We start from the raw sequence: 26,850 nt of genomic DNA, 5'->3' as shown, positions 1-26,850 counted from the left end.
TGCTGAGCATTGAGGGAGGGAAAGACTGCCGGGCCGATGGAGAGAGGACTACATACACTGATGAGCGCACGCACGCAGGTAGGTGTACCTGCCCGGGGTGGGGGCAGCTGGGCAGCTGGGGGGCCTCAAGGTGCTGGGTGCCAAGGGAGGGCCTGGCAGTGCCCAGCTAGCACACTGGGCAACAGACCTAGTGCTTACAGGTGTACACGAGCTCCTCCCGCACACACTGCTGGCACTCCACGTAGCAGCACCACTGCACCTGGCAGTGGCAGGAGAAGGCCACCAGGCGGCTCTGGGTGTCATAGCCCCGCCCGCAGCACAGGCTGCTGCAGCTGGCTTCCCGGGAGCACACCCTGCCTGCCGTGCCAGGGGAGTACTTGCTGCGCCGGCAGAAGCTGGGTGAGTCTTCCATATAGACCAGGTCCCCGGGCCGGGGGGCCAGACCCTTGGTCGAACTGCCTGACCTGGCAGGTGCCCACAGCTCCAGACGGCCCAAGGCCTCATTGGTGGCACTGGACACCTTGACAGCTGAGTCGTAGCGCAGCTTCAGCATCTGGCCCGTCTCTCGAAATGGAGAGAGCTGCTTCCAGCAGGTACGCACGGCACAGGAGCCCGACACACCATGGCACTTACAAGTGGTCCTGAGGCCACTTTTCACAGCCTACAAGGTGAGGCAGAGAGGAAGTGTGGTCAGAGGCCCACTACCCACGGCCTGAGCCTGCCCCCGGGGCACCAACCCTGGCAGGGGAGTGGCAGGAAGATGGGAACATTAGCCATGTGGCGCCTTTGTGCAAACCAGCCCAACGCTCCTCTCCACCGGGCAGAGGCAGTCCTAGGCCGCACGCACACTGCGGGAGCGGGCTGGGCTGGATGTCAGCCCCTGCTCTCCCTTGGCCAGAGTTCTTGTGGGGGAGACAGCTTGCACAACTGAAAACGCAGCCATGGTTTATGCCGACTCAGTGATGAGGGCACAGAGCACAGAACTCGGTTTCCTGAAGAACCAGAGCCCCAGCTCTCTCCCAGCCCTCTCTTCCCAACAGACCTAGATACCTTCAACCCTCTAGTCCTCCTGCTACTGTGGGGCCTTCCTTTATCTGGCCCTCCTCCTTTCTCTGTCTCTGGACAAAGCTGAGACTAAACCACTAGCTTCACTGTAAGTCTATGTGTGAAAAGTTGGACTAAACCAGTTCTGAAGCTCCTGAGGTCCTGAAATATGCCCTGTGGGCCTCTTCCTCTTCCCATTTGTAAAATTGCAGGAGGAGTGGGGGTTGCTTGAGATCAGAGTTTCCGAGCTCTGTATGCTTCTAGGACCTCCGGGAAGGCTAGTCCTTGGAACGGAGAACCCTCTCCTAACTTGTTCCTGCCTCACCAAGGCCTGGTCCCAAGCCGAGCTCCCACCTGCTGACGGTGCCAGTGACACCCAGGACCTGTCCCTGCTTTCTAATTATGGTAGATACCCAAGGAATGTTGATTGAAGGAATAAGGTTTATCCTGGGATGGCTCTGCCTGTGTGCCAAGGAACAGGGCATGGGGGGATCTCCTACTGACCTTGCACCCTGGCAGCACCCAGGAATGTGCTCACCTTGATGCCCACATGGGTGTTGTGGGCATCTGCCCGTGCCCGCAGGTCTTTGCTTCCTCTCTTGGGCCCCAGGAAGTTGCTCAGGAACTTGGTGCTGTACTTGAGGTTGTCGCCGCACACGCCCCACTGCCAGGCCTGCCGGCTCTCCAGTCCTGGAGAGTCATCACAGGTGCAGCGCTCCATGCGCCCGGCACTGCAGGCCCGGGCCAGAGTGTGCGTGAGGGCGGCCGCGGACACTGAGTATAGGAAGGCTGTCTCCTTGAAACCTGGGCGCCAGGGAGATGGGGGAGGGAGGAGAGTGGACTTAGAGGCTGCCCAGGTGAGCAGGATGAGGGGTATGTGAACCTGAGGACACAGCTCGAGGCTTCCTACCTACCCTTTAAACCCAGGTTGCAACTTGCTATTGAAAATGGAACTTCTGAGTTCACTGTGAAGTATATGCCCAGATTCCTCAGGCGGCAGGTCAGGGGAGCAGAGGAGAACACTGCCACAAAGAGAGATGACTTAAGCACCTGGTGATGGACAAAGCTGAGACTAAACCACTACCTTCACTGTAAGTCTATGTGTGAAAAGTTGGACTAAACCAGTTCTGAAGCTCCTGAGGTCCTGAAATATGCCCTGTGGGCCTCCTGTGCTTTATAATAATCTTCAGATGTCATTCTCTGCTACCTGTGGAATACATCCAATGACAGAGGGACTTGGGGTCTCCTACCAGTCTGACTGTCCACCCACTTCTGGGACCATGGCAATTCTTGCAGTGCTGGGGTATGGCTTAAAGCCGGCCTCCCGCAGCCCTGGATGGTTGGCTCAGCAGTAGAGTGTTGGCCCGGCATGGGGATGTCCTGGGTTCGATTCCCAATCAGGGCACACAGGAGAAGCGCCCATCTGCTTTTCCAGCCCTCCCCCTCTCCTTTCTGTCTGTCTCTCTGTCTCTCTCTTCCCCTCTCACAGCCGTGGCTCATTTGAGCAAGTTGGCCCCAGGCATGGAGGATGGCTCCATGGCCTCACCTCAGGTGCTAAAATAATCTGGTTGCGAAGTAACAGAGCAATGGTCCCAGATGGGCAGAGCATCACCCCATAGAGGGCTTGCCGGGTGGGTCCAGTTAAGGCACATGCAGATGTCTGTCTCTCTGCCTCCCCGCTTCTCACTTAAGAAAAAAAAATTATTTTATTTTATTTTATTTTAAATAAATAAATAAATAAATAAAAGTTGACCTCCATCATGAAGCTCACACATCCTGCCGCTCTCCAATGTACTTGGGGTGCTGGTGAGACTGGAGGGTGGGGATCAGCTCTGCTCCAGACCCTCCTCAGCCATGGAGAGCTGTGAGTGAGCAGAGTCCTGGGAGTTAATGAGAGCCAGCTTTTCCCTCGGTTTTGGTGGAGAAGAGGAGGAAGGAGGACACAGAAGAAGAGGAGGCACAGCCCTCCTAGAGGGGGCTGGCTGCTCCTATAGGGCATAGCTGCCTTTCTGTAAAAGCCCCTGCCTCTCGATGATGACCTGCTGTTCCCCTGCATGCTTTCTGAGGGTAGACAGGGTCTTGATCGGCTCTGTACCTCCAGCATCCGGCACAGTGCCTGGCTCACTGGGAGCCTCACCAGATGCTTAGCGAAGAGAGGGCCAGTGGAGACATGGAGAGATACAGAGGGGGAGAAGGAGAGAGGGAAAGAGGGATCAATAGATGTGATGACCAAAGAAACAAGTAAATGAGTGAACAAATAAATTCAGCCTGTCTCATGTTATTTGGCCAACTGTTACTACCTTCCATTCACATATGTTCTTGCACCTAGTTTTGTGTGTGTGCATATGTGGAGGAGGCTGAGAGAGGGGCCAGGGAGCGACCCGCTTATCTGTGGACTCTCCAGGGAGGGCCGTGCCTCCTCTTCTTCTGTGTCCTCCTTCCTCCTCTTCTCCACCAAAACCGAGGGAAAAGCTGGCTCTCATTAACTCTCAGGACTCTGCTCACTCACAGCTACACTGGATTTGCAAGGGCAGTGTGGTCTGAGTGCAAGGGCCAGGGTGTGGGGAGGACTGACTCCCTCCCAGCTCTCCTCCTCCTCCTCTCAGTCCTCCTCCTCCTCTCAGTCCTCCTCCTCCTCCCAGTCCTCCTCCTCCATGTTCTCTTCCTCTCAGTCCTCCTCCTCCCAGTCCTCCTCCTCCCAGTCCTTCTCTTCCCAGTCCTCCTCCTCTCAATCCTCCTCCTCAGTCCTCCTCCTCCTCCCAGTCCTCCTCCCAGTCCCCCTCCTCTCAATCCTCCTCCTCCCAGTTCCCCTCCTTCTCTCAGTCCTCCTCCTCCCAGTCCTCCTCAGTCCTCCTCCTCCTCTCAGTCCTCCTCCTCTCAGTCCTCCTCCTAGTCCTCCTCCTCTCAGTCCTCCTCTTCCTCCCAGTCCTCCTCCCAATCCCCCTCCTCTCAATCTTCCTCCTCCCAGTCCTCCTCCTCTCAGGCCCCCTTCTCCTCTCAGTCCTCCTCCTCCTCCCAGTCCTCCTCCTCCTCCTCCCAGTCCTCCTCCTCTCAGTACTCCTCCTCCCAGTCCTCCTCCTCCTCTCAGTCCTCCTCCCAGTCCTCCTCCTCTCAGTCCTCCTCTTCCTCCCAGTCCTCCTCCCAGTTCTCCTCCATGTTCTCCTCCTCTCAGTCCCCCTCCTCTCAATCCTCCTCCTCCCAGTTCCCCTCATTCTCTCAGTCCTCCTCCTCCCAGTCCTCCTCAGTCCTCCTCCTCCTCTCAGTCCTCCTCCCAGTCCTCCTCTTCCTCCCAGTCCTCCTCCCAATCCCCCTCCTCTCAATCTTCCTCCTCCCAGTCCTCCTCCTCTCAGGCCCCCTCCTCCTCTCAGTCCTCCTCCTTCTCCCAGTCCTCCTCCTCCTCTCCCCAGTCCTCCTCCTCTCAGTACTCCTCCTCCCAGTCCCCCTCCTCCTCTCAGTTCTCTTCCTCCCAGTCCCCCTCCTCCTCTCAGTTCTCCTCCTCCCAGCTCTCCTCCCTACCTCTTTTGAGCAGGCCTGTCCTGCCCTCCAGGCTGCAATTCCAGCGCTCATGCCGAAACTGGAACTGGCACTCGAGCAGGCTGAGGTGGGCAGCATCTTGCAGGGTCTCAGCCAGGCCAGGCTCCCGCCGACAGAGCTGCTTCTGCCGACGGGACAGCTTCAGCAGGTCACACTGCTTCAGGTGAGTCCCACCCTGCGCTGGGGCCATGGCGGTGCCCAGCCCTGGGAATGGTGTTAGGACCTCCCGCCCGGTCAGACTAGAAAGGGAGAGAGAAGGTAGACCTGTAACCCTTGGGGCACATGCATGTGACCCTTGGGTCATATAGGGCAGGGGGCAAAGGGGGAGAGAATAGGGGTGACAGTTCCTGAGGACATAGGCAGGCAAGGGGAAGGGGGCCTTCTTGTGGGGCTTCGTTATTTCTGGGATGGAGGCCAGACCTGTGGGTTCATACAGAGTAGAAAACCAAGGTGCTGATGACCAGAGCTAGTGCAGGATCGCAAACCCATTTCCCAGATGCCAAAGCCTCTGCTCTGCTTTCCCACCCTGTTTCCAAAACTGGCCCAATGAAAACAATCATCAAGGGTGTTTATTTAAAATACAGATTCCCGGGATCTGCACTTGGCAATCCTGCTTCTATTGGTCTGGAGGGGGGCCTGAGAATCTGTATATTTACCACATCCCTGGGAAACTTCAGTAATCAGGGGAGTTTGGGAAATACCACACATTGAGTGCACTGCAGCCCGGAGGGTAGAGCCACATTCCTAAGCAAAGGCAGGCAGAGGGATGTAGATGGTGAGCAGACACCCAGCTCTTTTCCCTGGCGGCCCTCTCCCCCTTGCATTATGTCACTGCCCAAGTAATTCCACGCCAGCCTAACTTGTTTCCATAATTCCTATACAGATATTCAACCATGCGACCATTCAGTGCCTGTTACAGAGTTGCTTGGGGAATACCAGCATGGATGGGAGGATGGGTGGAAGGAAGGAAGGAGGGAAGGAGGGAAGGAAGGGTGGGTAGATGAGTGGGTGGACAGGCTGACAGATGGGTGCATGCAGGTGTAGGAGCTGAATTTCCATCAGGCCATCAGCCCAGACTTCTCATTCTACAATATCCTAAGTTTATGGATTCTGGATTCTGGTTGCCAAGTTCTAAGCTGGACTGTCACTTCCTAACCGTATAACCATGAAGCCTTGGTTTTCTCCTCTGGAAAGGAGAAACAGTGATTCTCTCTACCTCCTGGGGCTACAAGGAAGATTATATGAGAAGTACCAACACAGTGCCTGGGACATGCTGGTTCACTTTACTGCTAGCTGGAGTTTCTCAAAATTCTTTCATCTTGCAAGATGCTTTGCTCTCTAACTTGGGCAGTCTTCCCTTTGTCCAGATAAGGAAACAAAGGCTTTATGGAGAGGCGGTGACTGGCCTGAGGTACAGCTGATCAACAGAATGGTGGGGACTAGAATTAGAGCTCACCTTACCTCTCCCTAGGAGCTTTCTGGGAAATGGTTCCACAGTTTAAAATATTTACTGTCCCGAACCCTGTGGCCCTCTTGTGTGGATGCAATTTACCTCATCCCAGACCCAGGCTAGAAGAAGTAGCCCTCTCTGGAACATACGGCCTCAGGGCCAAGGTAAAAGAGCAAAGATAGAATCACAGAATGGCTCTTAAAGTCCTTGCTTGACCAGGCAGTGTCGCAGCAGATAGAGAATTGACCTGGGACACTGAGGACTCAAGTTCGAAACCCTGAGGTCACTGGCTTCAGTGCAGGCTCACCAGCTTGAGCGTGGGGTCACCAGCTTTAGTGTGGGATCATAGAATGACCCCATGGTCACTGGCTTGAGCAAAGGTTGCTGGCTTGAAGACCAAGGTCGTATGAGGAAAGCAATCAATGAACAGATTCTCATCTGTTCCTTTCCTGTCTGTCTGTCCCTGTCTGTTTCTCTCTCTTTCTATTTCACTTAAAAAAACCCACAAGGCTCTGGCCGGTTGGCTCAGTCAGTGGTAGAGCGTCGGCCTGGTGTGCAGGAGTCCTGGGTTCGATTCCCGGCCAGGGCACACAGGAGAGGCACCCATCTGCTTCTCCACCCCTCCCCCTCTCCTTACTCTCTGTCTCTCTCTTCCCCTCCCGCAGCCAAGGCTCCATTGGAGCAGTTTGCCCGGGTGCTGAGGATGGCTCTGTGGCCTCAGGCGCTAGAATGGCTCTGATTGCGGCAGAGCGACGCCCCAAGATGGACAGAGCATCGCCCCCTGGTGGGCATGGCGGGTGGATCCCGGTCGGGCGCATGCAGGAGTCTGTCTGACTGTCTCCCCGTTTCCAACTTCGGAAAAATACAAAAAATAATAATAAAAATAAAATAAAATAAAATAAAATAAAAACCACAAAAAAAACTCTTGCTTGAACATGGCACTTGTCATTCCTGCTTGTGTGCCACCGCCAAGGCAAGCCCTGACCTCGCCCTGAGGTCAGAAAAGCCCATGTCCCATGGACAGAGGGCACAGTTTTCCTGTTTGGAGCCACCTGCCCCAGTCAAGACATCTGGCTAGATGCCACACCCTCCTTGTCTGGGTGGGTGTGGGTTCTGGCCAGGTCCCAGGTGCCCCAGAAAGTGCCCATAGATTCCAAATGCATCAGGTGCAGCCAACCCAGTGTGGAGCATATCTCTGAAACCCCTCAGCAGAGACAGATGCTATCAGGCTCGTCCTGGCCAGCCTGGCCCTGGGTTCCCCTCTCAGACAGGGTGAGGGCAGGGACCCGTTAATCATTAATCTGGGGGCAAATGGGTAAATTTCCAGTCCACCAGGTCTACACCCAAACCCCTCCCTGCAGCCGGGCAGGAAACCCTTAGAGCTTGACCCTGGACAGGTCCACGGAAGGACATGGTGTCCAGTCCAGCTGGGGACGCCCCACCCGGACTGGTTTCCAGTGTGGAGGGCCACTCAGGGGCTGCGGGGAACAAAGGGGCAGCAGCCGTGTAGCCCCTCAAATGTCCTCCCCACACTAGGCGCTGGTGTGAGGGACAACTTCTGCTCAAACAGTTCCTGTTTCAGAAATTGGGACCTTCATTGTAGCTGCTGATTAAGAGATGAGAGAACAAGCAGGGAGTGATGGGAATGTTGGCATACTTCAAGGCCCATCTCAAGTGTCATTTTAAGAATAATAGCTATTATTATTATTATATCATTATAGCTATAGTATATGTGATATGATATGATACAATATGATATATGTACCCATTTGGATTGCTTATTACAAAGCCCTTTAAATTACTATACAGACACCTGCTGGGTTGGCTGCCTATCTGTTCCTTCTATCTACTTGGTTACTGTGTGGCCCCTGTAGGCCATTTTATACCACATGACCTTGCTGCACAGGCCTGTTGAATGGACCAATGAGGATTCCATGACCCAAGCTGGGCCAATCAGTCCTTCCTCTGGGAATTTAGAATTTGAATTAGGAGAACATACAGTTGCTCTCTCTTTCTTTCTTTTTGAGTGACTGGGCCTATAACTCTGGTGATAAAAAAGGAAAAAGAAAAGGAAGCTGGTTTAAAGAGAGATGAACCAAATGCATCAAGAGAAGCAGAGGTGAGAGAGGGAGAGAGAAATTGGGGCACTCTTCAGCCCCTGGTCCCAGAGTCTTCCTGAGGTCAGCTGTGTTCTCCTGAGACACTCCTACCTGTAGTACAGTATCAAGGCTTGGAGTTGGTTTGTCTAACTGAGGGTGCCTGCCACCCTGATTATAACCTTCCAACAGCCCTGGAGCCCCAGCGTGCTGGAAGCTGCACTTGTGACCCAGGCTCAGCACCCTCAGCACCCTCTCCCCATCCACAGGCACATGTTTCGTTCTTTTTTTTGTATTTTTCTGAAGTTGGAAACTGGGAGGCAGTCAGACAGACTCCCGCATGCGCCCGACCGGAATCCACCCGGCACGCCCACCAGGGGGCGATGCTCTGCCCATCTGGGGCATTGCTCTGTTGCAACCAGAGCCATTCTAGCGCCTGAGGCAGAGGCCATAGAGCCATCCCCAGAGCCCGGGCCAACTTTGCTCCAATGGAGTCTTGGCTGCGGGAGGGGAAGAAAGAGACAGAGAGGAAGGAGAGGGGGAGGGGTGGAGAAGCAGATGGGCACTTCTTCTGTGTGCCCTGGCCGGGAATCGAACCCGGGACTCCTACACGCCAGGCCGACGCTCTACCACTGAGCCAACTGGCCAGGGCCTGTTTCGTTCTTTAATTTCACATAATAGACCCTTGTGATTGATGGCCCCAGGAGTCCAGTATAAAGTCGGTTAATTTTATTAGCAGTAATGACACTTAGTAGCGATTAATGGTCAGGAAAGGCAGCCAACCGCACAGGGGCCTCAGGCCACACTGGGCCTTGGTCCGCCCAGGGCTGCTCTCAAAGAAGGCTTGTTGGCACTGTCCTGCAGGGCCCTGGAAGACAGCCGGGAGCCCTTCCCAGACCCAGTTTCCTTCTTATTTGTTTTTACGCTGTGGTTTGGGATCATATTTCCTTTGAAGCAATAGGGCCATGACATAAATTTTAGAAAATGCCTCAAGGCATTTCTTTAACCAGTGCTTGTGAACTTTCTACATACGTGGGCATCTGCTTGGGGAGGTTTCATCCTGGACCTCAGGAGAATTCTAGGTGGTACAGGTTCCAGTATGTTCCAGGATCAGTGGGCATGATCTCCTCCTCTTGAAGAAATCATACTCTCTGGCCCCCCAAGGCCTGAGAACCCCACCCACCAGCCCACCCTGCAAAAGTCTCGATTGCCCACATGTTAGTTGAATCTCCCATGGGAGTGAACCAGAGATGATCAAGTGAGCTTCTTTAGTCTAATGCAGGGGTCCCCAAACTTTTTACACAGGGGGCCAGTTCACTGTCCCTCAGACCGTTGGAGGGCCGGACTATAAAAAAAAACTATGAACAAATCCCTATGCACACTGCACATATCTTATTTTAAAGTAAAAAAACAAAACGGGAACAAATACAATATTTAAAACAAAGAACAAGTAAATTTAAATCAACAAACTGATCAGTATTTCAATGGGAACTAAGCTCCTTTCACTGACCACCAATGAAAGAGGTGCCCCTTCCAGAAGTACAGCGGGGGCCGGATAAATGGCCTCAGGGGGCCGCATGCGGCCCGTGGGCCGTATTTTGGGGCCCCCTGGTCTAATGAATCTAGACAAAATGTGGGGTTTTTTTTGTTTTTTGGGGTTTTTTTTTGTACTTTTCTGAAGCTGGAAACGGGGATAGACAGTCAGACAGACTCCCGCATGCACCCGACCGGGATCCACCTGGCACGCCCACCAGGGGGCGAAGCTCTGCCCACCAGGGGGCGATGCTCTGCCCCTCCGGGGCATCGCTCTGCTGCAACCAGAGCCACTCTAGCGCCTGGGGCAGAGGCCAAGGAGCCATCCCCAGCGCCCGGGCCATCTTTGCTCCAATGGAGCCTTGCTGTGGGAGGGGAAGAGAGAGACAGAGAGGAAGGAGAGGGGGAGGGGTGGAGAAGCAGATGGGCGCTTTTCCTGTGTGCCCTGGCTGGGAATCGAACCTGGGACTTCTGCACGCCAGGCCGACGCTCTACCACTGAGCCAACTGGCCAGGGCCAAAATGTGGGTTTTTAATAAAGACACTGCTCCACGTTGAGATCAGGAGCTATCAGCCAAACAAGTGGCCATGTTCTGAATGGAGGAGCAGAGGATAGATAATTTTCAAACTTGCTAATTGCTCTCCTAGGCTGGGAGACAAGAGCTCCTCAGGTTTTTCTGCCTGACTCACATGCTCCCAAGCCGCCTGGGGATCCCCCCCCACACACACACACTGGTTTGCAGTCACTTTGGCCCAGCTGGTCTTCACAGCTCCCCCAAGCTGATTTCCAGATTCTCTTTACCCATTAAGAAAGCAACAACCGCCTGACCAGGTGGTGGCGCAGTGGATGGAGTGTCGGACTGGGACCTGAGGACCCAGGTTCGAGACCCCGAGGTCAACAGCTTGAGTGCGAACTCATCTAGTTTGAGCAAAGCTCACCAGCTTGAGCTCAAGGTCACTAGCTTGAGCAAGGGGTCACTTGGTCTGCTGGAGCCCCCCGGTCAAGGCACATATGAGAAAGCAATCAATGAACAACTAAGGTGCCGCAATGAAGAACTGATGCTTCTCGTCTCTCTCTCTCTTCCTGTCTGTTTGTCCCTCTCTCTGACTCTCTCTGTCACAAAAAAAAAAAGAAAAAGAAAGAAAAGAAAGCTACAACCCTGGCCCTGGCTGAATGGGTCGGTGGATGTAGTACACCGAGGTCCTGGGTTTGATCCCCTGTCAGGGCATGCACAAGCAATCAATCAGTGCACAACTACATAGAACAACTAAGTGGAACACTGAGCTGATGCTTCTCTCTCTCTCTCTCCCTTCACCCTCCTTCTCTCTCCCCATCTCTCTCAAATCAATGGAAAAATGCTTTAAATTTTAAATAAATTAAATATTAAAAAAGAAAGCAACAACCCCCACGTGACCATCTTCATTCTCCTCCCCTTCTGCCCCCTGCACCCGTGGCCTGTGACCCTTAGGTTCACAATAAGATAGGAAGCTCTCACTCCTACACAGTGAGATGCGTCTGGCTTGGGCCCCAGACCACCCGCAGCCACTTCCCTGACCACCTTGTGGGAAAAGACAAGGGCGCCCCTCAGGACTTCATCTCACATACACCCCCTGGGGCTCCCCCCAGGTCTCTTCTGCCCACTCCTGGCCCTTCCCACCCTGCCTCCTTTCACTTTCCCAATGCTCACCCCATCACAGTTTTGGCTAAAGCCCCCAATCTGGAGGACCTTGAAGTAAACAAGAGACAGGAGACTGCTTTGGTTACCATGAGCAGGACCCCAGGAACCATCAAATCTCTGGGAAGAAATAGGGTTCATCCTGGAACAATTACTTATCGCCTGCTGGAATGTGGGGACCCAAGGACCTTAGGCCCCCAAGGCTGTTCTGATCTGGATCGTTGGGTCACAGGTCTGCCCTCACTCACTGGTGACCTCAAGGACGTCCACTCACTCCCAGAGCTCATTCCCGCTAACAGTACATGTTGACTAGTAGGAGAGCATGACCTGAGCTAGATGACCTGAGTTCATACCCCACCTCCACCGCTTACTAGCTGTGCCGCCTTGTGCAAGGAACTCCACCTCTCTGTCTCATCTGTAAAATGCAGATGATCACAGTACCTACTTCACAGGGCTGTCCTGAGGATGAAAGGAGTTCACATTTTTAAAGCTCTTAGAACAGTGCCTGACACATAATAAAGCTCCAGAGAAGTGTCATTCTTAAGCACCTGCTATGTGCTGGGCACTGTGCTATATGCTGAGACCCACTCCTGCCTTCAAGGAGCTCACAATTTGGGAAGAACTTGGCTGGATTCAAGAGTACTCCAGACTCCCCCAAGACTCCCAGGGGCCGGGGAAGGAGGAGCAAGTTTTCAACCAGCCCAGCTCCCTAGGAAAAATCACGACCTGCTCAGGGACCCAGATCAGAATTCCTAGCTCTGTCTGGGTGAGAACCTGACCTCAGCCAGTCCCCAGCCTGCCTGCAGTGGGAGGTCTGGGGGTGGGGAGGAGGCAGGAGAAGCCTCCCAGACCTGGCAGGTGGAGGGCACTTTTCATCACCTGGGGGAGCCCCGGGCTCTGTTTTTCTACTTCCCACCCCCACACTTGTTTCTGCTTGAGAGGGTCTGATGGGTCCAGAAGAGGCTGCCCCAGGATGTGGTGGTTAAGTGGTGGGAGGTGGCACAAGACAAAACTGGTGGTTTCCAGGGCACCAGGTCATGCCAGCATGTCTGGACCCTTAGCTGGAGGGGTCAGGGGCTGTGCCTGGCACCAGGGCCCATGCCAACTGCAGGTAGCTGCCTGGGAACCAGGAAAGCCTTGCCCTGCCTGGAGCATTAGCCTTGGCCCTACAAAACCCCATTAGATGCTGCGATAACAGGCTTCCGCTGCAGGGCCATTTCTATGGTAAGTGCTCCTTTTGTGCTTTCATCTCGAACATCTCAGCCCACCGCTCCCAGCCCTCACTAAACCCCTACACACACATACACACACACACACACACACACACACACACACACACCATCTATGCTCTCCCCTACCCACCTCTTCCCAGCAGGGGAGAGTTAGTAAGTGACTGGCCCTAGAAGAGAGGATGCATGGTTCTGAGCAAACAGTCCTTCTTCAGAGAGGGGACCCTTCAACACCCACCCCAGGCTCCTCTCCCCTCTCCGTCAGCGGATGTACTGAGCAGCAACCCTCCCCCCCATCCTGCAGACTTCTGCCTCCTCTCCTGGACTCAGTGTCACCTCTTGCCTCCTCTAGGAAGGGTGCCCTGAATGAGCAGCCTGGCAGTCAGCAGCTCCCATTTCCGACCTTCACTCCAGCTCCCTCGCCCCTCCTTTCACTCACTCACTCATTTAAAATTAATATAAAGGAATTTATTGAGCATCAGCTTCAAGTCAGGTCTGCCTACAGAACACTGAAATAAACAAGGACACTCATTATTTCCCTGTCTGGGCCCCCAAAGCCTTCCTGGGTCCAGCCTGCTTTCCTCTCCAGCCCTCAAGCTCAGAATCCACCTTGAGAACTGAATCTTGTCATCACTTCCCCCCACCCAGGAGCCCAGCAGAATTTCATCCCCCACCCCATCCCTGGCTCAGAGAGAAAGCGCTTGTCCCAGCTGTGGGCTTTGTCTCTCCAAGAACAGTTCCACTTCCTGTTTTCAGACTGGTATGCCCGCTGAGGATGGCATCCGGGAGACACATGCTCGTGAACTGAGCAGCAAGCAGCCCACACAGCAGGCATGCTTTGCATCTCAACAATCTCGGGTGTTTATAGCATAACTAGTGCAACATCTGGGAAGGAAATGCTTTCTTCCTCCTCTGTCCTGTCTCTCTCCCTCTATTCAGGCTCAGGCTAAAGCTTAGGAGAGGAAGCCTTCATCCCTTACATGCATGGATCAGGTGGCATGGAGTGTCCCAAAGTCACTCCTGTGCAGAGGGATTCCTCACCTTTACTCCTCCATGTCCCTGGAGGGTCCAAATGCATACAATTTGATTTATTAGAAGCCCTTCAAGATCACCCAATCCAGAGCTTTTGCCCTGATGACTCCTGGAGCCAGGGAGGAGGGCAAGAGTTTGCTAGTGTCTCTGCTTTGACCCATCTGGTGCCTTGGGAGTTCATGTAAGATTTATTATCCAAGGTGACCCACTGAGTGAGTGGCAGGGCTAGGACTGTGCCCCTGGTCTCCTGACTGCTTCTGTCAAGCCATCTGGTGGTTTCTCCTTTCAGTTTCAACATAAAACTTCAGGAAAGCAAAACCAGCCATCACCACAGCAAATGTCTAGGGCTAAAAGAACACAAGACTGGTAGATTTGAGGGGAAGGAAACCTGGCCAGGACTCCTGTGACGGCCTGTGCAGCCAGAGAGAGAAAGACCCTTTATTTAAAAGACTCCTTTTGGCCCTGGCAAGTTGGCTTAATGATAGTTGGCCTGGTGTGTGGATGTCCTGGGTTCAATTCCCAGTCAGGGCACACAGAAGAAGCAACCATCTGCTTCTCCACCCCTCCTCCTCTCCCTTCTCTTTCTCTTTCTTTCTCTCTCTCTTCTTCTTCTCCTGCAGCCATGGCTCGATTGGTTCAAGCAAGTTGGCCTCAGTCGCTGAGGATGGCTCTGTGGCCTCCGCCTTGAGCACTAAAAAAATTGGCTCAGTTGCTAAGCAATGGAGCAACAGCCTCAGAAAATCGCCCCCTAGTGGGCTTGCCGAGTGGATCTTGGTTGGGGTGCATGCAGGAGTCTGTCTCTCTGCCTCCCCTCCTCTCACTAAAATAAAAAATAGTAATAATAAAGTAAAATAAAAGAATACTTTTCCCTGGTCTAAAACTCACTTTCTTTTCAGCCAAAAGTTAGAAATAAAGCTTTTGACTTTAGAGAAGCAGCCTGCCTACTCATACTAAAGTGTGAGAGTCTGATAGAATACCAGTGCCTGAGAACATATTTTGCTAGATAGAAAAATAATCAAAGGAGAGCATCAATGATTGTGAAGAAAGGAAGGGGGAGCCCGGGGCAAAGAGGGAGAAGAGTAGAGAAAAAGGAGGCCAGAAGCCCTAAAGACAAGCTTCCCCAGCCTCTGTGGTTCACAGGCACAGCCCTGACCCAGAGGAGAAGCAGAGCAGGAGGTATGGTGGCGTGGGGACTAGCGGGAAAGGCAGGCAGTTGCTGAGGCTGTATCTCCTCATGACAAGCAACACCCTCTCCAGCTCTGCCTTGACCATGGAATGCTGGCTCCTAGACTGGGTAACTTTGGCCAATTTATTAACCATGGCAATTTGACCAATTATAACTAGTTTGGCATGCTTTTGAGTGGTCACCCTCTTCCCCATGGACAGGTAAGCTCAGGCTGAGCTGTGGGTCCTGGAAGAGCCAGGCTCCTTGAGAATGTCTTATGGGTGATCACTCTGTGACAAGGATAGTTTCATTGTTTGCAGATGCTCTAGGCAGAGATGTCTCATGCTGCAAATTTTGTTTGTCCTCCCTTGGGTCCCAGGGATGGCCCATACTCCTCCCCTTAGCTCCAGAAATAGCAGGGACCTCCTAACCTGGTCAAGGAGTCACTCCCTGCATAAACCTAGGGAGGGCTGGTGGTCCAGGACAACCCCGGGGGATGCTCTGTCAGGAGCAGGGTCCTCCCTAGCAGGACCAGAACAACTTCCTAATTTGGGCCATCCGGAGCTCACGGTGACCCAGGGCTGTGGCAGAGGGCCCCTTTCCTAGGCCAGGCCAGACTCCTGCTTGTCCTCCAGCCATGGCTCTCGGTCCAACCTCAGGCCTCTCTTCATTCTGTAACCCCTACCTGGGATGCCTTTCCCAGTCCAAAACCCCTCAAGGACCCCTGCACTCTTTTATAGCCACTGCCTTTTCAACAATGCAGAGAACGGGAAAGGCAAACCAAAGGGCCCAGCTAGCTCTAACGTGCTATGATGCTGTCTCCTCCAGAAAGCCCTCCTTACTTGCCCTTCCCACTTTAATCATCCTCTGTCTTCTTTCACTTTTGCAGATATAATGTCATTAGTTTTGCATAGTTGGTACTTTTTTTTCTCCCTTCTCAGGGCTGTATAGACAGCCTCTTCAAGTAGCCTGTTAGCTCCTTGGCAGATATCATAGTTTGATACCCTGGGATCCTCCTGTCCTCTGCCCAGATCTTCCACCCCAAGTAAGTGCTCCTTAGACACTTGCTGGCTGCATAAACCCCTCAGATGTCCTTCCCCAGGCAGAGCCTTCCTGCTGTCTGCCTCCCAAGCTGGGTCTTCTTGCTGGCTCTGGGAGGGCGTGGCTATGAAGGAGTCGGCCTGTGGCCACGCCCTCCCTGGCTTGTGTATGAAACGCCAGCTCTCCCGGCTGCCTATCTGTGGTCAGTCAGACCCTGAGTCCTCAGCCCTTTCAGCCAGGTGGGTCTCCTCTGAACCTCAGTTCCTGGGGACAAGCTGTGCTCAGGGCAGCCTGATCCTCCTTTTGATACTAAGCGAGGACCAGCCAAGAACTTGGCCCAAGTCTTTCTTTAAAACTCAGCTGGCACCTCTTGTGGTGACACGTGCTAAAAGTTGGCCACAGGTTCACAAATCCTTATCCACAATTTCAAACTTCAGAAAGCTCAGAATGGCCCTGGCCGGTTGGCTCAGCGGTAGAGCGTTGGCCTGGCGTGCGGGGGACCCGGGATCGATTCCCGGCCAGGGCACATAGGAGAGGCGCCCATTTGCTTCTCCACCCCCCTCCCTCCTTCCTCTCTGTCTCTCTCTTCCCCTCCCGCAGCCAAGGCTCCATTGGAGCAAAGATGGCCCGGGCGCTGGGGATGGCTCCTTGGCCTCTGCCCTAGGCGCTAGAGTGGCTCTGGTCTCGGCAGAGCGACGCCCCGGAGGGGCAGAGCATCGCCCCCTGGTGGGCAGAGCATTGCCCCTGGTGGGCGTGCCGGGTGGATCCCGGTCGGGCGCATGCGGGAGTCTGTCTGACTGTCTCTCCCCGTTTCCAGCTTCAGAAAAATACAAAAAAAAAAAAAAAGAAAGCTCAGAAAAATGCAAAGTTTTGTCACAGTTATGATTAACTCATATGGCAGAGACTTGACTTGAACCAAAGTGAGAATATTTATGATCTTGATTTATCCCAACATCTAGATGCTTTTCTACGAAAATAAAGTGTTTGGTTCTGGGTTGCTGCCCTCGACCTTGCTAGGCATATTATGTTATACATGATATATGCATTGTATTACCTTTCTTTTTCTTTTCATCATTATTATTGAGAAGCAGAGAGGCAGGAAAACAGACTCCTGTATGCGCCCTGACTGGGATCCCCCTAGCAAGCCCTCTATGAGGCAATGCTCTGCCCATCTGGTGCTGTTGCTCCGTTGCTCAGCAACCGAGCTATCTTAGTGCCTGAATCAAGGCCATGGTGCCATCCCCAGTGCCCGGGGCCAACTTGCTGGAATGAGTCATGGCTGTGGGAGGGGGGAGGGAAAGAGAGAGAGAGAGAGAGAGAGAGAGAGAGAAAGAGAGGGAGATAAGGGGAAGGGGTTGGGCTGGAGGAGCAGATGGTTGCTTTTCCTGTGTGATCGGACTGGGAATTGAACCCAGGACTTCCACACGCTGGCCAATGCTCTACTGCTGAACCTAGCGGTCAGAACCTATATTACCATTCTAAAATTTGAAAATTCTTGAATTCTGAAACACATCTGGCCTCAAAAGGATTGTAACTGTCAGGAGAGCAGACCTTCTTTGTCTATGCTCTAAAACCAGTTTCTTTGGACATTCCAGCACTGATTGAACATAGGGGTCTAAGCATCTCCTGGCTCTTTGAGACTCTTCACCTTCCCACCCCACCCCTCGTCTTCATCTCTCCACTGAGGGTGTCTGGGCTTGAGGCAGTTGCCATAGCCTCAAGCTCATCTTGGTGGCCACCCTTTTCCCACTGAAGGCCAGGTGTGGCTGACTTCTTGGGTTTGGTGGGAGCAAGTCTCTGCTCTCTGCTTTGCTTCTAGCTCCTATCCAGACAGAAGTGTGAGCAGAGGATGAAAGAACAAGTGTGATGAGGCAGAGAGGGAGGTTCTGGGGGGAAGAAGGACCAGTGAAAGGGAGAGGGGACAGCCCACCCAGACATTCACTGCAGACCAAGAAGCAAGGCTAAGCTCTGTGGGGGGACTCAGACAACAACAGCACCCCAAGACTTCTGCTCAAAGGGAGCTATACATCAATTAGAGACATGAACATGTGAAAAATTGGTTAATAAACCAAGAGTTTAAGACATGAAGTATAAGAAGTGCTTATGATATAGGCCAAGTAAAAGGTATGGATGACAGAGTGGAGGTCTTAGGGGGTCAGAGCTGCCCAGGGGGAGGTAATCCTCAGCTGGGGCTCAACAAGAAGCACGAGGCAGGGATGAATAGGTTGGTTATGGATTCTGACAGACTAGAATTGAAATCTTAGTGCTGCCAGCCACTGCTGTGTGACTTTGGGCAAAGCACTTGGCCTCTCTAGCTTTCCCTCCACATACCTGTAAATGAAGGTAATTATATCAGTTCCTATCTCCTAGGCTGTCACAATGGTAAAATGAGATAACACACATAGAGTGCTGAGCACAGGAAGGATTCAAATTATACAATGACTGGGCTAAAAATGAACAAGAAGGAACAGATGTCACTAAAGATGTTCCTTAACTTGGATGTTCTAAGACCATGCATGAAATTTCTTAGATTCCTTATACATAGGTAGCATTTCAGCACTTTTATATACAGTTATTTAACCCTTACAACAACACTATGAAGTAAGGATTGACCCATTTTTATAGCTGGAAAAACTGAGGTCAGAGCAGCTAACTGACTTGCTCTGGGTCACTTGCTCTAGTAAGTGGTTGGATGAAGGTTTGAACTCAATTTGTATGAGTCCAAGTCCCGGGCCTTGGGCTGCCTTCACTTCTATGCAGGCTGAGCCCAAGGTGATGTCCCCTTACAGTACCTGGGCCACCTCCTCTTGAGTCTAATTTCTACCTGAGCATACAACCCTAAAGCCACCAAGACCTCACTTGCATCAGAGATGCCAGTCCAGGAGTCCCCTGACCTGCTTCCCTCCCCTCCTTTTCCCACTCTCAGCCTCAGAAATGCCACCATACACTGAAGAGGCTGATTTGACCCTAAACCCAGCTTTAGAGCCCACACTTGGGGGTGAGGCACAGCTCAGCCCGGGACAAGCAGCCTAAATTCCTTTCTCACACACAATGATTCTTATCAGTGATGTTTGGCTTGCAACCCACCACTCCAAAGCAGTAAAATTTATTTTACCCTTTCTTCCCTTCAACCTAATCTTTCTCAGGATTCAATTAATTCCTAAAAATAGTTTTTAATAAAAAAAATTCCATCCAAATAAACAAAACACTAAAGAATAATTTTTTAAAAATGTAATATGGTATACAGATAATGTGTGGTGGAATTGTGCACCTGAAACCTGTATAATTTTGTTAACCAGTGTCATCCCAGTAAATTAAAAAATAATGAATTTAAAAAATATTTGTAAGACCTGCACACCAAAAATTACAAAATACTGATGAGAGAAACTTTAAAAGCCCCAAATAGAGAGAGACAGCCTGTTTATAAATTGGTAGACTCAATATTGTTTGAATGTCACTCTTCTATAAATTGATGTATAGATTCAGTGCAATCCCAATTAAAATCCCAGCAGGTTTTCCTGTAGATACTGACAAACTGATACTAAAATGTATGTGGATGTACAAAGGACCTAGAATAGCCAAAACAATTTTGAAAAAGGACAGAGATCTTATAGTACCTGGTTTCAAGACTTACTCAACAGCGGTAGCAAGCAAGACTGTGTGGTATTGGCATAAGGATAAGCATATAGGTTAGTGGAGCAGAACAGACAGTCCAGAAATAGGCCTCATATATTGGCTCAATTAATTTGCAACAAATATGACAATGGAGAAAGGGTCGTCTTTTCAACAAATGGGTGTGGAACAAGTCGATATTCACATGAAATACAATAAACTTTGACCTTTACCTCATTCCACATACACAATTAACTCAAGAGAATCATAGACCTAAGTGCAAAAGCTAAACCTATAAAGTTTCTAGAAGAAAACATAGGAGGAACTCTTTACAACCTCTGGAAGGCAGAGGTTTCTTGGATAGTACGCACACAGAAAGCACAAACCACATAAGAACATGTTGAAAAAATTGTGTTTCAGCAAAATTAAATACTTCTGTTCTTCATAAGATACCAATAAGAAAATGAAAGGACAAGCCACAGGCAGGGATGAAATAGTGTCAGTACTTTCTGACAAAGGACTTGTATCTAAAATAATAAAGAACTTTTAGAACTTTTACAACTCAATAGTGAGAAAACAAATAATGCAATGAAAAAGATATTCATGCCATGGCCAGATAGTTCTGTTGGTTGGAACATTGTCCCGAAGCACAGAGGTGCTGGCTTGATCCCCGGTCAGGGAACATGCAGGAACAGATGGATATTCCTGCCTCTCTCTCTCTCTCTCCCCCCCCCCTTCCTCTCTGGCTAAAATAAAAAATAATTTTAAAAAGCCCTGGCCAGTTGGCTCAGTGGTAGAGTGTCGGCCTGGCATGCAGGAATCCCAGGTTCGATTCCCGGCCAGGGCACACAGGAGAAGCGCCCATCTGCTTCTCCACCCCTCTGTCTCTCTCTTCCCCTCTTGCAGCCAAGGCTCCATTGGAGCAAGGTTGGCCCGGGTGCTGAGGATGGCTCTGTGGCCTCCGCCTCAGGCACTGAAATGGCTCCAACAGCAACAGAGCAATGCCCCAGATGGGCAGAGCATCGCCCCCTGGTGGGCATGCCGGGTGGATCCTGGTTGGGTACATGCAGGAGTCTGACTGCCTCTCTGTTTCCAACTTCAGAAAAATTAAAAAAAAAAAATTTTTTTAAATATGTTCAAATGACCAATATCACATAAAAAAATATTAAACACACCATGAATGGAAAAATTAAAACCACAGCAAGATATCAATACATACCCACAAAAATTGCCAAAATTAAGACAGACAGTAGCTGACAAAAATATAGAGTACTTGAAACTCTCACACATTACTGTATGAAATGGTACAGCACCTCTGAAATACTATTTGACTGTTTCTTATAAAGTTAAACATATACATACCATATGATCTAACAATCTGGTCCTAGATATTTACCCAAGAGAAATAAAAATGTATGTCCACAAAAAGACATATACATAGCAATTTTATTTGTAATAGCCCCAAACTTGGGAAAAAACCCACAAATGTCCATCAACTGATGAATGAATAAACAAACTGAGTTACACCCATACAATGAAATACTACTTGCCCTGGCCAGTTGGCTCAGTGGTAGAGCATCGGCCTGGCGTGCAGGAGTCCTGGGGTTCGATTCCCAGCTAGGGCACACAGGAGAAGCGCCCCTCTGCTTCTCCACCCCTCCCCCTCTCCTTCCTCTCTGTCTCTCTCTTCCCCTCCCGCAGCCGAGGCTCCATTGGAGCAAAGATGGCCCCGGGCGCTGGGGATGGCTCTGTAGCCTCTGCCTCAGGCGCTAGAATGGCTCTGGATGCAATAGAGCTATGCCCCAGATGGGCAGAGCATCGCCCCCTGGTGGGCGTGCTGGGTGGATCCCTGTCGGGCGCATGCAGGAGTCTGTCTGACTGCCTTCCCGTTTCCAGCTTCAGAAAAAATGAAAAAAAAAAAAAAAAAAAAAAGGAATGTGCTACTGATATATGCAACAATGTGGATAAATCTCAAAACATTATTTTGAGCAAAAGAATTCATAGCAAAGGCTATACAGCATATGATTCCATTTATATGAACTTCTACAATGGGCAAAACTAATCTATAATGACGGAAAGTAGAGAAGTGGTGGCTTGGGGCTGGCAGGGGAGTGGTGACTGAGAAGGAGCACAGGGGTCCTTTGGGACGAAGGAAGTGTTCCATAGAGTGATGGTGGTTATGTGAACAGGGGTCGACATTTGTGAAAACCCAAACCGTGCGCTTACATGCATTTTATTGTATGTAATATTGATCTGGGGGGAAAGTTAAGGTTGTGATTTGGCTTCTTCATGATGATGACATCTCCACAACCCAACAAGATGGCTAGAACCCCAGCAACCACCAAGAGTATTAAGGACTATAATGAGCACTTAGTATGTGCCTGGCAACCTACCAGGCCCTTTCATTCGTTGTCTCAATTAAGCCTCACACCAGCCTTTAGGATGGGTGTTATCATCACCCGAACTCGCAAGGTTGAGACATTTTCTCAAAGTCACACTGTTAGCAAGAAGCATGATAAGGATTCAAACTCAGGTCTAGCTGATTCAAAAGCCTGTGTTTTCGTAAACATCTCTGCAGCATCTCCAGAGAGGAAAGAAACCCAACAAGCACAGAGCTCACATGTTTTTTAAAAAATCCACGAAAGCCAACTATGATTTAAAACATTGCATCCACAGGAACTATTTCTAGTTACAAAGCCATTGATGTGACTTAAAGATTGGATTGGCTGACAAGGACTGTCATGTGTCCAGCTCGTCATGGAATACAATGCATGTTCATTTATAAGACATCACACAAGTTTGATATTTGCAGAATTCCCAAGCCAATTGAGCCAAAAGGAAGACCTTGAGTAACTCTAGACTTTCAGGCCAGGACCAGACTGTTAGGGAACCTTAAGACCTCCAGGCAAAGTAACTTGACCATAGAAACACAGAGAGTGGTTCAGAGCCAGGACAAACCTGGGCCCTGACTTCTGGTCTACCTTTCACCCCACCATCAACATGCCAGCCTCCCAGAGCCCACCTGACATCTCAGCAGGGCTCAATGAATTCTGTCTCACTATTAAGGACAAAGGAGAATGTTGTGGCCTCATCCATCCCACTGCAGCCAAGAGGGTCTGACAGCGTTAACTGAGCAGGGGAGGGGGACACCCTCCTTTGCAGCAGCTGCTTTCCTGGGTGACCACACAGTATTAGCTCTGGAGGTTGTAGGGCAAAGAACCCAGACTGGTTTCTATCTTGCCTCTCCCACTAATTCAGCATGTGACATTGGGTGAGTTGTTGAAATTTTCTGACCCTTGGTTTCCTTTTGGGCACTATTTATACCCATCCTATATTCCTCAGGAATGGCTCTGAGGATCAGCTGAGAGAAGAGCCATATGAGAAACTTATTTGTAAATTGTGGTACTAGTTATTATGTTATTATCACCATTAACAGAATTAGTCTTTAGGTGCATGCAAAAGCAGTAGAAGCAGCTACCAGCTCACTGTGGTTTGGGAAGGATGGATGTTTCACCTCAAGAATGGGGATAATGGCCCTGGCCAGTTGGCTCAGTGGTAGAGCATCGGCCTGGCGTGCAGGAGTCCTGGGTTCGATTCCCAGCCAGGGCACACAGGAGAAGCGCCCATCTGCTTCTCCACCCCTCCCCCTCTCCTTCCTCTCTGTCTCTCTCTTCCCCTCCCGCAGCCAAGGCTCCATTGGAGCAAGGTTGGCTCGGGCACTGAAGATGGCTCTGTGGCCTCTGCCTCAGGCGCTAGAATGGCCCTGGTTGCAACAGAGGGACACCCCAGAGGGACAGAGCATCACCCCCTGGTGGGCATGCCAGGTGGATCCCGGTTGGGTGCATGCGGGAGTCTGTCTGACTACCTCCTTGTTTCCAACTTCAGAAAAATACAAAAAAAGAAAAGAAAAAAAGAATGGGTATAATAATAGATGACCTGCTTAAAGCAAGGCATTGAACCAGTGAGCCTTTGGGAGTCACTTCCAGCTCTTAAGTCTATGATTCTATGATTTTGAAGATCCCCTCAAAAAGTGGCCTTACTTGCTCTCCTGCTGTTGAAAATTACTTTTATTAAGATGCCAAAACACTTCATCTTATAATCAGAAATTAGTCTTCAAAAACAAATGACCTGAAGAAGGAAGAAGAACATTGCTTCATTCTCACTACAATGTGGATGACTGATATAGATTCCTTCCAGAGAGAATTCTGAGGGGAAGCCGGGAACCCTAGCCTGACTGGGAAGCAACAGGGCTTTCCCCATGAGAACTCAGGCTCTATGAGACCAAACACATAACAGCACGAGCCCCAATTTAAGCTTATTTTCTTAGTGTTTGTCGTGCTCCCCAGACTGTGTTGGTGGTGACTTGAATGTACTTTGCTAGCTCTGCCCAGCCAGCCAGGCTCACAAACTGAAAAAGGTGGCTCCAAGATTCACATGACCCCATGCATCCCTGATCCAGGCCAAATCCACCATCTCGCCTCTCGTTTCCAAGTCTGCCCCTGGGCTCACAGTCCTCAAATTCTAACCCTGTGCACTGCTTCAAACTCCTTTCCCTTCCAATCACACCAGCCAGGGTGGTCCAGGCTTCCTGGAACCCCTTTCCTCTCCCCCAATCTGGCCCTTGCCCCATCCTTAATCCCAAACCCAAACAAACAATAGAATTGTGGAAATGAGTTGGTGTCCAAAAGGATGTAGACACCGTTCTTCCCCACCCTCCTCATTCCAGCTCAGAAATCCTCATCAGGGATGGATATCAAGATACTGTGCCTGGTCTCCTAAAAAATAAAATAAAAATAATAATCCTTGACATTAATTCCTCCATATGTACTAATTCACATAATCTTCATATGAAATAGGCACTATTATCCTCATTTTACAGATGGGAAACCAAGGCACAGAGAGGTAAGTGATTTGGCCAAGAGCAAACAGCTAGCAAGTGGCAGAGTTGGGAACTGAATTCAAAATCGGTGCCCTACCCATTATATCCTGCCTGCTGAGGTAATAACAGTGCCTTCAAGCCTGAAATCATAGGGAAACATTTGTGCGCTGCTCTGGGAATGGATCTAGGGGCTCAGTCATATCAAATTCACCCCCTTCTTTGTAAAAAGGGGTCATTGTAGCCCAAAGAGTGTCTTCTCAAGTCACCAGCAGCTGAGCCCAGAGCTAGGGTCTGAGCTGACAAACCTATGCCCTTTCCATGTATTTCAAGAGAAGCCATTGCCCCTATATCCAAGGCACGTTTTAACCAGAGATCATGACCTGGAAATTAGCCGCAGCCCTTATACCCGCCAGCAGTGGGACATCTCAGACCCTTACACCTCCCTTCCCTGCAGTGGGACATCTCAGACCCTTACACCTCCCTTCCCTGCAGTGGGACATCTCAGACCCTTACACCTCCCTTCCCTGCAGTGGGACATCTCAGACCCTTACACCTCCCTTTCCTGCAGTGGGACATCTCAGACCCTTACACCTCCCTTCCCTGCAGTAGGACATCTCAGACCCTTACACCTCCCTTCCCTGCAGTGGGACATCTCAGACCCTTACACCTCCCTTCCCGGTAGGTCCTTAAAAGCAGTCACTTGCTTGGTGTTTTCTTGCCTTTGCTGTAGTCAGACTGTAAATGTCACCCTGATTTGAAGATCACAAAAAGTGGCATGATTCACAGTTGGAGCGGGCTTTGGGTGGAGGTCAGGAAAGGGCCTGCACACCCACGACCCCATCTCCCACCCCAAGTCCCTGAAATTCAGGGTCAGAGAAGAAGGCACAATTCATTGCCCTGTAACTTGCGCTCCAAACACTCCCAGTTCCCGCCCCCACGCTGTCCCCAGATGTCAGCCCAACTCTGATCCTCCGTTTCCAGTCGTGTATACCGCCTTCCCTCTCACGCTCTTCGTCATTCTCCTGAGAATCCACCCGACGCCAGGCCTGAGATTTGGTCGGATTTCCCCAGTGGACAGTTCCCTCCTGAGTCTCCAGCGGTCTCCCCACGGTCGGCGGGTTCCTCTATTCTTCTTGAATCTGCGTGATCCCCTCCCCCGGGCTCCGAAAGCACCCACTCCCGCCCATCCACCCAGCCCTCGGGTTCCCCGCTCCGCCGGGCGAAGGCAGAGGGTGGGGAGAGACATCGAGGCAAAGGCTGTGACTAGACCGAGCCCACGATGGGGCAGACAGGGCGCCGAGTGGAGAGCAAAGGGAATCGGAGCGAGGGAGGGACACCCAGACAGGCGTGGACAGGGCGCGCCGGGCACGGTCCGAGACGCGCGCAGAGCCCGGGACCTCGGGCCAGGGGTCCGAGACCACGCGGGGTGAGAGGCATGAAGTCTCGGACAGGGAAGGGTGAGAAGAGCGCCTGCGAAGGAGATCGAGAATCGGACGCTAGAAGGTGCGAGGGGGGTCTGAGCCGGGGGAGCCAAAGACGGAGTTCGTGGCGCGAACTCCGACCGGGAGACGGGGCTGGGTGAGGCCGGAGCTAAGGTCTGAGTTCGAGAGCTGACTAGGGCCGGGGAGGGACGGGAAAGCTGGCCCTGCCATCGCCGGAGAAGGAGCAGGCGCGGCGGGCCGGGGGCGCGGCGGGCACTGACCCGAAGTAGGCGGTGGCGGCGGCGGCGGGCAGCGCCAGCAGGCAGAGCGCGGCCAGGGCCAGCGCGGGCGGGGGGCGCATGGTGCCGGCGGCGCGGCGCTCTGTCGCATCTCCTTACGCGGCTCAGAGCCCGCAGCGCCTCCACCAGCAGCCCACGGGGCTTTAAACCCGGGAGGGGCGGAGCGGGGGCCGGTGGGGGAAGCCGCGGTGCCGGCGGCCACCCCCAACCCGGCGGCGAGCCCCCCACCCCATTGGCCCGGTGGGCCTCGCCCCGCCCCGTGGCGGGTGGGGTCAACGCCTCGTGCCCGCCCCCTTCTCCTCCTCCCACTCGTCCCAGGTGAGAGCTCACCTGACGCCTGGACGGTCCCGGGACGCCGCGGCGGAACGTGAAGATCCCCCCGGCCTAGAGAGGCAGGGATGGTAGGACTAGGTGGGGATCAGGGAGTCTGCGCTTCTTCGGGGCGGGGTGGTGAAACGCGCAGGACTCTCTCCCGCGAGGTACGGGGGTGCGGGCACAGGAGCGAGGTGCGGGAATGGGCAGGAGACGCCTGAAGTCTGCGGAAAAGCTGTGTTGGGTCTGCTCCTCTGCCCGGCAGGTGCACGTTTCTCTGCCCCAACCCCGGGATGCTTGAGGACAGGACCAGGTCCTGACGCAGAGCTGCTCTCTAAGAGCGCAAAAGGCGCCCTGGTGGGTCCCCATAGTCAGAGCGGAGCAGGAGAAAGGGAGCTTTCTTTCTAAACGAAAGACCGTCAAGGACAAGGTGCACAGCGTGGGCCTCGGTGGGCGTTCGACAAAGTGCTGCTGATGTTCGCAGGACAGAGCTGAAGTGGGGGTGGCAGGCCAGGGAGGAACCTGCTT

General features: G+C 52.0%; 1 protein-coding gene across 1 annotated transcript; it reads right to left on the bottom strand.

The window, feature by feature from the left end:
- On the bottom strand, nucleotides 1–26,114 carry WNT9B (Wnt family member 9B). Its single transcript, XM_066255326.1, has 4 exons — nucleotides 25,993–26,114; nucleotides 4,561–4,817; nucleotides 1,583–1,848; nucleotides 1–661 (listed from the first exon to the last, which is right to left on the bottom strand). The coding sequence occupies exons 1-4, from the start codon at nucleotides 26,070–26,072 to the stop codon at nucleotides 188–190; spliced, it is 1,077 nt and encodes a 358-aa protein (XP_066111423.1). The 5' UTR covers nucleotides 26,073–26,114; the 3' UTR covers nucleotides 1–187.
- Between the last annotated feature and the right edge of the window lie 736 nt (nucleotides 26,115–26,850).

This window comes from Saccopteryx bilineata, chromosome 2 (genome assembly GCF_036850765.1).
Source record: "Saccopteryx bilineata isolate mSacBil1 chromosome 2, mSacBil1_pri_phased_curated, whole genome shotgun sequence".
Taxonomy (NCBI): Eukaryota; Metazoa; Chordata; class Mammalia; order Chiroptera; family Emballonuridae; genus Saccopteryx; species Saccopteryx bilineata.
The sequence above is the reverse complement of the archived record's forward strand: the minus strand, read 5'-3'. Positions and strand labels throughout refer to the sequence as shown.